The 13,393-nt window shown below is 35.1% G+C and overlaps 1 protein-coding gene across 1 annotated transcript in view; it reads right to left on the reverse strand.

Moving 5' to 3' along the window:
• Positions 1–2,955: 2,955 nt before the first annotated feature.
• LOC111597675 (potassium voltage-gated channel subfamily H member 8) overlaps positions 2,956–13,393 on the reverse strand; it is a 74,560-nt gene continuing 64,122 nt past the window's right edge. Inside the window, exons 14-18 of the mRNA XM_030225073.1 lie at positions 10,682–10,777; positions 8,485–8,638; positions 8,038–8,162; positions 3,752–5,041; positions 2,956–3,712 (exon numbers count right to left, since the gene is read on the reverse strand). Of these exons, the coding sequence (XP_030080933.1) occupies positions 3,053–3,712; positions 3,752–5,041; positions 8,038–8,162; positions 8,485–8,638; positions 10,682–10,777 (2,325 nt within the window). The 3' untranslated portion in view covers positions 2,956–3,052. The remainder of the gene's footprint in view (positions 3,713–3,751; positions 5,042–8,037; positions 8,163–8,484; positions 8,639–10,681; positions 10,778–13,393) is intronic.

The following is a 13,393-nucleotide window of genomic DNA, read 5'->3' on the forward strand; positions in this document are numbered from 1 at the left end:
ACCTGACGTCGACTGCAAATAAAGTTGACAATAAGTTTATCGGCTTATGGCTGATATATGCCATACCTAAAGGGGGAGCAGCGTTCACTATCTCACTTGAGCTCCATGAACAGCCAATTGAGTTAATCGCATTAAAGCAGATATATTGACAGGCCAAATGGGGGCGAATGGAAATCAAAAGTAAGCGCTAAAGCTGCTAATAATTGAGACGTATTCAAAAATTGAGCATTGATTAAAACATTTGTGGCTTCTTTTTGCTGAATTTGACATCAAGTTTATTGTGTATTTCATTTAAATATTGAATATTTCTTTCTGGATTTTCGAATAACATTTAATTAAAACATTTAAAAACGTTTGAAGAGAATTTCGCTGAACTTATTGACCAAACATATTTCTTTGTCATAAATATGTATAATAAATATACATATACATATACATATCCATATATATATATATATCATATAATTAACTCTATAATACATACAATACAATAAATTCTGCTTAGATATTATATAAAACACACATGAATTCTGCTTGGGTTAAAATATACGAATACCATATTCCATATATCATATATCATATATCATATATATATATGTATATATCATATATATCATCATATACATATAAAAGTCATATGCACAATCTTACATAGTTAAGTATTATTGTAGAATGCTTACATCGAGAATAGAATGAAGCACAAGTCTTTATAGTTTGTTGGGAACATTTACATATAGATACATATATACACTAGTATTTTTTTGTTTTCTCTTTTAGCAACTACTAGACAGCTCGAAATATACAGTTATTTTTTATTGGTATTTATACCTCGCTCAAGTTATAATACATTTAAACTTATTTTCGAATTTAAACTTATCTCATTGCTAGACCTTAGTAATTCACGTTCAATTCGCTCGGGTGGTTTCTTTTCCAATGGCCACTCTATAAAAAATAGCTGTTCTATCTTGATTTTATGCTTCCTCTTCTTCTTGATAGATATTCTCAACTGACAACTACATGAAATCACAAATTCTAAACATTTTTTTACTTTATAAGTAAAAATTGTAAATTTCTTTCATGCTGATATTTTTTATAGCGCAAACGATTGTCAAATATTTAAATTTAATTTTAATATATTTTTAAATTTTATTTTATTTTTGTAAATATTTTTTTTTCAATATTTTTTTTCAATATTTATTTTCAATATTTTTTTTCAATATTTTTTTCAATATTTTTTTCAATATTTTTTCAATATTTTTTTTCAATATTTTTTTTTTCAATTTTCTTAAATATATTTTCCTTACTTTTTTTTAAATATTTTTTTTTCACATCCTAAAAATTTGTCTCTTACATGTTGCCTAACTATCATACTCTTGCACTTGCTATACATTTTCTTTTTATTATTTTATTTTTTATTTTAAAATTATTTAATAATTATTTTTAAAATTTTTTTTTATTGAGCATTAAACATTTCACAATTGATCAAGGTTTGGAATATTTTTATAGCTTTTCTTTCTGTATTTTTCTTGAGCACAAGTTTCTGTTATTCTTCCTCTGTCGCTGATATTTGTGTTATTTGATATTTTGTACTACTAACCGACCTCACAGTTGATGACCTGACAAATTTCTGGGATATTTTCGAAATAACTATTTTCATACACATAGATCATATTTGACATCTAACACTCAGATATACAATATTTGCCGTTTGAATATTATTTATTTAATAAATATGCATATAGTTATTTCATTTTTTTATGTAAATATTTATATGTTTATGGTATGTTTGTTTGCTTCAAATGCATTGTCTGCAAATCTAGTAAAATATATATTTAGATATATATATATATATATATTGATCTTCTCGTACAATTCTATTCTTTAACATTTGTTTAACTTTTCGTTTTTGCACTTCCTATTGACAGCCTCACATTCACTTGATAAGAGTTAATTGTTAAGCTTAAGTCTTAAAAAAATATAGATTATGTTATGTCCATAGATCATGTAATCTGATATGCTACGAATAAATATGCTTTGTTTACTACTTTTTTAAATTTAATAAATATTATTAACAAATAAACTTAATAAAAGTCCTTAAATGTTAAACTGAAATGTCACTTAATCAGTGGATTAAGCCGGCAGAAGAGTGAAAGATAAAAGTTTATGCATAGAATTTAAGCTTTTACAAAGCTTTTCATATGAATATACTTTACAATATACTTTTATAACTTCATAAAGCTTTTCAGAAAGTATCTTGCTATTATTACTATATTTATTTTGCAGTGTAAGTAATAATACAGTTTTTGAAACATGAGCATCAATACGTTTGGCTTAACTGACAATATTAATGTGCTTTCAAAGCTTATGGAAATCTAGAAATAATTTGAATTAATGCAATGAATTTAGCTGCTAAAAAATTGCGTTTAAAATCTAAATTTATGGAAAACCTATGAATATTTTCATATATTTCACACATCTTTGAGCTTTAATGTGCTTTTCAAGCTAAACTTTGTTAGCTGTCTACAATGAAATACTAAAATGAATTACATTAAAGCACATAGCTCCAAAGTGTGTTTTAGGAATTACGCTTCAAGTCAAAGCTTCCTACGAAAGCACATAAAAGCTTTAAGAAAACTTCTTTGATATAGCAAGTTGAATTCTCTATTGCCTTCTACCAAAACTAGATATCATTGAAATTCGATAACACGCTCTGTGCACAAATTAAACCAATTAAGCAAAACTTCAGTATAATAAATTAATAATCAATGTGTGTGTGTGCTACTGTTGATATCTCTTAGATATTAAAAGTACAAGCGTCTTCGTATTTCAGTATTAATTAGGAAATAAATCACGCACGTCGGCTTGCATGTAAACGAATCCACACACGTCTGCCTACGCCTGGCAGCCTTGAGGCTACCACAAAAACCCCGCCACCTCTGCTCACACACTGCTCTCAACACGAAACCCAATCCCCAACCATTGGCTCCATACAAATTACCATCAGCTGCCAAAACAATGCAGCACACGCAGCTCAGTTAGCCAGTTTTAGAGTTTACTTGGCGCTGGGATCGCGCAATGAACGTGTGGATGGCAAACCGCGCAGGCCCTTCTCCAATTTGTCGGCATCGCCGGCGGAAAAGCGGAAATTCATTGTTTGCCCCTGTCCCTGGCCCTGGCTCTGGCCCTGGCTCTGGCTCTGATTGACGCCCAACAAGAAACGATTGCGTTGTTTACCGCCAACAATGCCATTGGCTGTCTCATTGACGCCGTTGCCCGCATCGACCATGATGCTGCGTGAACCGCGTCTCGGCCCTAATAGCTCTACGCTCTCCTCCTCGTCAGCGCCATAGCTGGTGACGCTGGCTGCTGGCACGGCCACGGCCACGGGCACTGGCACCTTGGCTGGAGGCGAGTATTCGGCATTCGCCTCCGACAGACGGCGATATTCGCCGCTGCGCGAATGTTGCAGCTTCCAGGAGGCGCGTCGCGTATTGGCGACACTGTGGCTGCTGTTGCTGCAGTGCACCGATGCATTGGTGGTGGTGGTTAGATTGCCAGTGCTCTGCGAGACCAGGCAATTGGAGCTGGAGCTGCTGCTTGAGAGGCTGGAATTGCTGCCGCCGCTGCCACTGCGACGCATGCTGCGTTTGCTGCGCTGCTGCTGCTGTTGTTGCTGCTGCTGCTGCTGTTGCTGTTGCAGCTGTTGTTGCTGCTGCTGCTGCTGCTGCTGCTGATCCTGCTCTTGTCCAGCCGTTTGCTCCTCTGGCGTTAGCAATGCATCCGTGCTCTTGCAGCAGCTTTGATGACTGGCTGAATGCTTCATGGTCCAGCGAAAATCATTTGAATTCTCATCGTCCAACGGCGGATAGATGCGGCCAGCTGCTGGCGTTGACAAAGGCGCCTGGCCGCCTAGCAGACGTTCCTTGGAACTGCCTAAACCGGGCTCTGTCGCCAGCGGTGAGACGCATTCATCAATGGTATTCAATGGCGAGATTTGCAGCGTTTGCTTCTGCTGCAGCAGTTCGATTTCATTTTTAATGGCCGGCTCAATACCCAGCAGGCCGAGGACTAGACGCGGATTAGCGAGCACAAAGCGCTCGAAGGTGGGAAAGTCGATGCGATAGAAATCGGTTTGGCAGCTGCGACTCGTCTTCTGTACGGCCTCGACGCTAGCCGGCGAGGCGGCCTTTGAGCTGGGCGCCGTTGCCATGGCCGGCAGCTGCATTTCGCGTCCCCAAACCTCCGGCGGATGGGACAAACAACGCTGCATGGCCGCAGCCTCACTCAGGCCCAAGGCCAATGGGCCGCCCATTAACTGTGCATCGCCGCCGGCCAAGCCCAAGCCCAAGCCAGCGCGAGCAGCTGCAACGCCGCTGATGTTCGGTATGGAACGTGCCGGCGGAAACTTGAGTGAGCCGTGCGAGTTGAGGGCGGCGGATGAATAAGTCATTTCCTGCAGTGCGCTAATTGCATTGCGCACCTCGACACTCAGCTGGGCGACATCCTGATGCAGTGTGGAGACCTGTGAGTCGAGGCGCTCCAGCGATGGGCGTTTGGTGCCGCCCGACTCCTCTTCAATGGGCGGCTCCAGCTCTTCGAACGAATTGCGATCCAAGCTGCTGGCCATGTTGAGAGGACGCTGTCGCTTGTTGGTCTCCCGCAGCGTTATCAAGGAGCGTCCACGCTGATGCAGGCGCTGATGACGCGGACTATTCATGCCCAGCAGCGGCGAACGCGTGATGCTGTGATGCGGCGAAGAAGTCGAAGACAATGGCCCAGTCGCCCCACCAGCGCCAGCAGCCTCCTTATCCTGCTCGTTGCTGCATTCACCATCCTCGCGATTCTCGTCATCCTCACTGATGCTGGGCAATGGAAATGTGGGTCCAATATCCGACTCCTGATTCTCATAGCCTTCGCGCAAATTGAATGTCAGATCGTGCTGTATGTCGTTCGCAAACTGCTGCTGGTACTCGGGATATAGACGCAACACCTCCACCAGACCGCCCATGTGTATGCACTTCAGATCGCAGTAGGTGAGCGCCTACAGAAATGAAAGCACGAAAACGTTTTATGTTAAATGATTATGCACTACTCTCAAGTATGTTGTTCTTGTTGTTGTTGTTGTTGTTGTTGTTGCCCAGCTAGCACTGCCTGACTGCCTGCCTGCCAAGCTGTTTGCGGGAGCCTCTCAATGAGTTCCCAACAGCAGGCGACCTTATTTGCTATGCAAGCTTGCTTGAAGTCCATTGCAATTTTAAGTTACTTTGACGGTTGCTAACAATGTTAATCAAAATAAATTTTAAATTCTGTTTTAAGATTTCTATATTAACAACTCTATAAATTTATCTGAGTAAGAATGAAATTTTAATATAAATATTATTTTAGGCATTTATTTCCCAACTATTTGACGCAACTCTTTTGCCATTTAACTCTTATAAATATTTAAAATCTCACTTAATTTTCAATCTACACATAACAACTTTTTCAGCAGCTCAAAGTTTCATTTAGCCATATCTATTTGGCAGACGAGAGAGAAATATAAGTAATACTAGAGCAAAATATAAAGCTATTTTATCTATTTGTTCTAGTGGTGCACAAATATATTTAAGACTTTAAGCAATTAGGCATAAATATAACAATACAAAAATGTGTGAATCTGTTCTGAAGAGTGCATCATTTACATCAATTAACTAATAAGATTTCAAAAATACAAAAAGTTAATATATTTATGGATATATTTAAAAAAATTATATATAACTACTTAGATAAATTATATATTAATTTTTTTTATACATTTATTAATGCAGCAAATTTTGCATACAAAATTATATATTAATTTTTTTTTTATACATTTATTTATTCAGTAAATTTTGTATACAAAAATAAAAAGTATTAAAAAACGAATTAAATAATATATAAATAATTACAAAAATATTTACATTAAAATTTTCTATTTATTTTACATTTATTATTTCTATTAATTTAACATAATACAAATGATTAGCGTGCCATTTAGTTAATAATTAAAAATAAAAAAATAATATAAATAAATAAACATATTCCACAAAAAAAGCGCAGTTCATGTGGTTAAATTAGAATGAAATATTTAATAATATTTGATAAATGCAAATATATATATAAAATGCAAATATAAAATATAAATAATATATAATATTTAAATATTTAAATATTTTGATATTTTTATATGCAATATTTTATTCTAGTAATATTTACAAACATTTTCTAAGCACATTTTGTGCTCATACATTTATTCCTTAGCGACAGAGCAACATTGAGTCGCCTTGGTCACGTTTCAACTCGTTTCACTTGTTAATGTTGACGCCTTGGCGTCTTCTTTACATGCTCAAGTGCACCATCTTGGCACACACAAATACACACACACACACACAAGCACACAAACTTATAGCTCCACACACACACATTACGTTTAAGTATCACTCATACGCCCCGTTGTTGTTCTTGTTAGCTGACTGCCACTTCTGGCTGTACCTGAAGTGGCGCCGCGACTAGCGCTCGCTGCGTGCAGCCCGTGGCAAATGTCTGCGCTTTATTTATTCTTTTCACTAGCAAATAAACTGCTCACAAAGGCAAAAGTAGAGCTTAAGTTTGGTCCAGGCAGAACAATATAAATAAATGAATAAGCGACTCTGAAAATGAACAAAGCAAAGCGAGTTTTCCACGCGCTATGAAGTCATTGCAAGGCTTGCCACTAATTAAGCGATCAGCACTTAATTTAAATTTAAAGCGTTTGCTTGCGGCATGCCACACTGTTGCATTAATTAACTGACAGTTATGTAAGCCACACACACACACTCGAATAATTCCTGTGGCTTAAATTTTACAAAAACAAAACCAATGAAAATATTGCAGTCAAGTGGAAAGTCGTCTGTTGTATCTTAAATACATTGTCTACACTCAACGTGATACAATTTACGACAAGCAAACAAACAAACAAACGAGCAAGCATGAGACAAAATAATGAAAATAAACAAAAGTAGCAAAGCGACAGAGAGCTTTAACCTTTGGCTTTAAAACATAAGAGGCGACCTTAATAAAAAATATAATTAAAGCGCATTTAGACACAGAGCAGCAAGAAAAAATTCGAATAAACATAAAAACAAAAGAACAATCTATTTAATTAGATGCCCACGCAGGCAGACTAGAGAACATTGACGGCAAACAGAAGGCAACAAAATGGTTTAGGGATCATTAACATAAAGTTCTCTCAGCATTTGAATACTAAGCGAAATAAATGTAGGAAAATGACATCAGGTGAAACTTGCTTGAATATAATCGAATGGCCTAAATGGTTGTTAAATAAAAATAGTTTGAAGGAGATAAAAATTTATTTTTTTTGCATGAAAATATCGAGCAAATAAGAGATAAGAATTCTTAAAGAAAATGTAATTAACTTATGAACAAACATAAGCCAGATCTATTTGGCTGCTAATCCTGATCAATATAAGTATATATTTATATATATAAAATACGTATATATACGTCTGCTTCTGCCTGATTTACCCTCAATGCCAAGGATTCACAGCATAAAAACTTCAAAGACTTTGCATATGCCTTCAACGTGCTTTCAGATATTTTTCATTTATTTTGGTTCTAGAGCATTTTATTAATATGGCAAATTTTAAAAAGAAAATGTTCATTGACAAATTAAAGTTAAAAAAATATAAATAAAGCAAAAATCTTTAAAAATTGCGCAGAAAATGTAAAATTTGAGTTTAAAAAAAAAACTTGTGTTAAAGAAATTTAAAGTAAATATTGAAATAAATAAAAAAATATATATACAAAATCATTTTGAAGTCTATAAGCAGTGAAATAAAATTTATATTCAAAATAAAATAATAAGTTAAAAATATTCAATTTAATATAAGCTTAAGTCATTTAACATAAAACGAAATTTTTCAGCATGTTAAAAAGAAAGTTCGTCAGCCGATTTTAACTGGCATACTTTATTCATCCTATTTAACATTCAGCTTTCAGTTAATATACGTCTTTGCTTACCTTTATGTCGCTGCTGCTACGCACAACAACATCCTGGCCAGCGCTATTGGTAGTAGCGGTCATTTGCCCATTGCTGGTAGCCACCAGATGCACATTAATGTCTGAGCCCACCAGATCGCCTTTACCTACACACAGACACATTTATATATATATAAAGTTATGTATACTTGTGTTTAAAACAAAAGGTCAATCGCTAAGTTAGAATCAATAAGCATAAAAATAGCAAGCATTTGTCTAGGCAACATCGTGAATGAATAAACAAGCAGCTTGCTAGCTGACAGAGCTAAAGCCTGCTGTGGAGTGAACGAACTCGCGAGTTCAATAAACGTTTTTCGAAAACAAAAACAAAATAGATAAACCGAGCGAAAACATGGCTATTTATTCGAACGCGACTTGCACTTAAATATGCTTACAAAAAAATATTGAAATAGACGAAAATTTACTTACCCAGGATGGCAACAACCATGTCGTCCTTGATCACCTCCATGGAGCCATTGCATAGATAGTATATATTGTTGAGTGCATCGCCTTTGTGTATCAAGTATTCGCCGGGTGCGCAAAAGTTCGTCTTTATGTGCAGTGACAACAGTTTCAAGCAGCCCTGCAAACAGTGAAATGTTCACGTAAATACGATTTGGTTTCGCTTTCAGTTTGAGTTTGAGTTTGGGTATTGTGCCTTGAAACACGTCTTTGTCATCTTCTTCTTTTGTTTTTGCATTGAGCTGGTCAAGAAGCAACAGGACGCTGAAAACATCCTTTGGCAAGTTGCAATATTGGTCGTGTTGCTGAGTTGTTTGCCGCTGTTGCTGCTGCCGCTACGAAAAGTGGCTTAAAGCGCGCTTATTGCCACTGAGTGGTTTCTGTTTGCCATCCCTGCATAAGCTTTATTAATGTTTGCACATCGTATTGTCGTTTGTTTTATTTTTCTTATTTTATTCTCAGCTTGCAGTTGTTTGCGCTTTAGTAAAAAGCTTCAAATTTAATCGGCCACAAAGCATGAGGCAAAAAGCGAAAGGATCCCGTTACAATTTTAGACTAAAGCTAAAGCTTTTCATACTTAGCTTCTGATAGATGTTAGCTAAACAATTGATTTCTCTTACAAAATCTTTATGAACTAAGCTGAATCTTTATTTTAATGTATATATATATTTATACTTCTTTGAATTTCTATACAGCTTGAGGCAAGTTTGTCGGCAGTAAAAGACTAAAAGCTAGGTACAATTTATTAACTCAGTTAATGGCAAGAAGTTAATTAACCCAAGGATATGAAAAATTATTTATCTGTTTTTTAGATAATAACGTATTCTATTCATTTTGACTAACTTTTTATTTATTTAAAAAATTTATGATTATATTTTTTATATTTTATATTTATTTTTATTTATATATAAGTTCGTATTATTTTTAGTTTAAAAAAATTAAAAAAAAATTTTTTACATGTAAATTATAAAGAAACTTTGTAATATGTTTTTCAAGCATTAGAAACATTGAAATAATTTATTTTAAAATTTTATTGAACGTTTAAAAGTAAACAAAAAGTATATTTAAAATAAAATTACTATGAATTTATTTATTATTTTAACTTTAAATTCATATATTTTAGTCGAGTGTCATTTTTTAGCACTTCATGTAACCCACAGCATATTTTTTATTAAATTTCTGATTTTAATTATCACTTCAAGCTTACAAAATGATAAAAGTTCTTAATTTGTATAAAAACTTAATTTCGAATGAATTTTTTATTCATATTTTGATGAAGTTTTATTTTAGGGACTCAAACTGTAGTAAAATGCGCACTGATTACTTAACAAGCTACTTACTATTCTGTAATAACTTTTATCTGTAAATATGCATAAGACTAGTCTTTATTCACAAGCTGAGCAGCAGAAACTTTGCTATTTGACATGTTAAATTTGAAGTTTCGCCCAGAGAGCAAGTGTAAACTTGTCTTATCTGTACATTTTCTTCTTTTCTACGTTGGAAACTTCTGGCGAATTGAGAGTCGAGTAAGGGTAAAGTTTTTGGATTTGCCACGAAACAATGCGCCTGTGGCGATAATGCAAGTGAAGCTTAATTGGAAAATCAATTACTCAAGCGATACACGAAGCATGCTTCACATTTAAGCACCATTTGCCAAAATGGTTGAGGTGTGCGTGTGTGACCCACAGCTGAGTGTGCCGTATGACAAGGGTATTGACATTGTCGTCTACGATAACCATCACAACTCGCACCGTTGCATTTGCTTTTACTGCTTGTCGCACTTTTTCTTTCGCTTCACTTCAGCTCTCGCTCGCTCGCTCTCCCTCTCGCTCTTGCTAACTGCATGTGGCCAAAAGTTTTGCCTAAAACCTTTTTCATGCTTCGTCGAGCTGTTGGCCAAAAGGCACACACGCGCATACCACTCAATGTATAAGATGTAAGTTTTACCTGTGCGTGTGTGAGTTAAGCCCGCAGTTGACTTTTGACTGCCCAGGCCCTGGCCAAGTTAGCTGTCGATTATTTTGGCATTGCCATCAGCATCAGCATCAGCATCATAAGACCGTTTGTTTGAGAACTTGTATGGCTTTTAAAGCGACGACGACCCCAGCAAGGGAAACAAACACACGCAGACACACAAGCACACACAGCACACACGCACACTCACCTGAGAGGCAGCCTCAAATATCGGCAGCTGTAATATTTCACGATGTAGATGCATGGAGACATCGCCACGCAGCTCCTCCGGAAATTCGCGCAGCGTCTGTGAAGCAACCAAAAAAGAGAAAAGGAGAGAGAAAGAGAGAATGTGTGAATAAGCTGTGTGAGTGGGGTAGACAGCGCGCAACAGCACGAGTTGGTAAACACCAGTGTCAAGAGCCAGAGCCCAAAAACTTTCATAGCCTTTAAAGCTACACACACATCCGCTAACACACACACATACACACATTCGCACACTGTTGCAAATTGAATTGAACGAAATTGTCAGCATTTGACAATATTTTGCTCTTGCACTTTTTTCCTTATTTTTTCATACGCAATATGTAAAATAAATAACTTTGTATCCTGCGCATTTTCTTTCATTCTTTTTTGGTTTTTTTTGTTTTGTTTTTCTACTGATGTCTCAGTCCCCAAGGTGTGGGCAAGTGTATTGAATGAAATTGTTGAGAGGATTAATAGGAAAATTGAAAAGCTTTTGCATTTTGTTTGTTTACATATTTCCTTTGGTGGTTACTTGTGTTATATATATATATATATATATATATGTTCTTTGGGGGATTTGCTTACATACAATTTTAAGCATGGCAGACTATCTGTTGAATTTATGAATGAATATTACACAGCAAAATTTTTGGCGTAATTTGTTTGACAACAAAGCCATCAACAAAATGCCCGAGTAAATATTGTGCCACACGCCCATGACTTCATATGCAAACAAACAGAAATGTTTAGCCGTGGCAAGTTCAGCTTAACTCTATGCATAGCATATATTTAGCTTGTTGAAATTTTTAAATTTCCATTGCATATTATTTAATTAATTTAATAAAAATGCATATAAAAAGAGAAACTTTAACATTAAATAAAGTGGATTTAGGCTGAAGAAAAGGATGAAAGAATGTGAGAGAAACTCTAAATATTTGATAAATAAATAATATTTCTTTACACAAAATTCTCAATAAAATGTAATTAAAAACTAAAAGAGTTTAAAAAAATTTTAATTTTAATTTTAATTTTTTATATCAAAATTTTAATTTTAATTTTTTTGATATTAGTTTTAAAATATAAAAAGATTAAAAAAATAAATTAATAGGTGAGACTTAATCGCGTGGCATTTTGAACTATTTTATAACAATTCCTTTATATTTTGCAATCCTTTCTCTGTTTAAATTTTCGAAAGTTAAATAATAATCATTTTATTAATATCTTATCAATTAAGTTGATTCATGGAATTACTCTTCATTATCAACAAACAAAATTTCCATTTGAATCAGCTGCGGGAAAGCACATTAATTAATTTATTTTCAATGGTATTTCAAAGCCCCAGCAAATTCCGCACAATAAAACAAATATAATAAATAGATATATTTTGAAAGTTTACTGAGCGGTATTTACATTTTAATTTAGTCGAAATTCGAAACTCATTTGCTAAATGAATAGACGAAATATTTTGCACAAATAACTCTAAAGCATTTGACAATTATTTACTTTGACAGGGGCCAACAAATTTTTAGCCACGAACCAATACAAACAACGCACCGAAAACTAACCAATGAGTGTATGTAGAAAGTTTCAAAAGTTTACACACACGCTCAGAGTGTGCGAGTTTGAATATTTACTTATTTAATGGAACATTTCCCCGAGGGGCAACTTTGGAATTGTTATTTATGTGTGTTACTCAACCACAATATCCGAAGAAGTGTAAAATATTTTACACTAATTGCGTGCAGTGGCTAAAAAAAAAAACAGAAAGGGAAAACCACTTTTGGAAACGACTTTGAAATACTCGTTCACATTTCTATTTAATGGGTTAGCTGCGAAATATGAGAATTCTAGGTCTATGGATGTTAAGTATACATATATACAAGCGATATATATAGTTTTTTTTAATCTATAGAGCCACGTTTAAATATGATATTTATGAGTATATACAGGCAATGTCAAGTCTATAGCTAGCAGATATAGATATTTCTTATAAGCTTTGGCGACCGGCCAAATTATCCTAACAATTTTAACACTTAATCCAAGTATATAGCTTTAATAGAGAGGTAAAGACATTCCCTAGAGCAAAACCCATATACCCCTTTAACTTTATTAAGCAAGCATAACAAGTTAGGACCCCGAAAAATACGTGGGGCCACAGAACTCAAAGGGCGTATGTCAGCCAACTAAACGCAGGGCATTTCATTGTGCTGGCCAAGTTCACCCAGTTCGCCAAGTTCGCATTCGGAATTACGCGCAAACACGCCAACACAATTTCTGATACAGTGAACACTCTGAATTGTCGAGCAGTTTGGGCGGGGGCCAGCGTAGAGCTCTGACATTTTGCCAGTTAATTTTCATGAGCAATAAATTAACAATTTAATTTACTGCCGCCTGGCAACTGGCGCAACATTTTGCATGCCATATGGAGGAGTATTTGTGTCTGGCTGTCTCGTTCATGTTTCCCAAATGTAATTAAATTAAATTTTGATTTAAACGTATTTGTTTTAGGAACAAATCACATGCATTAGGCACATAAATCTGCAACATATTGTGAGTATTTATAACGAATAAACAGCTTGGCTGTGGATTTGGCTAAGTCTTATTGAGTGTTTAAGAAACCATTTGCTTTGAAGTCTTGCTCTCTCCATATCACTCTCTCTTCCTCTCTCTCTTAAGA

Source organism: Drosophila hydei, unplaced genomic scaffold, assembly GCF_003285905.1.
Source record: "Drosophila hydei strain 15085-1641.00,03,60 unplaced genomic scaffold, DhydRS2 tig00008122-arrow-pilon, whole genome shotgun sequence".
NCBI classification, from domain to species: Eukaryota; Metazoa; Arthropoda; class Insecta; order Diptera; family Drosophilidae; genus Drosophila; species Drosophila hydei.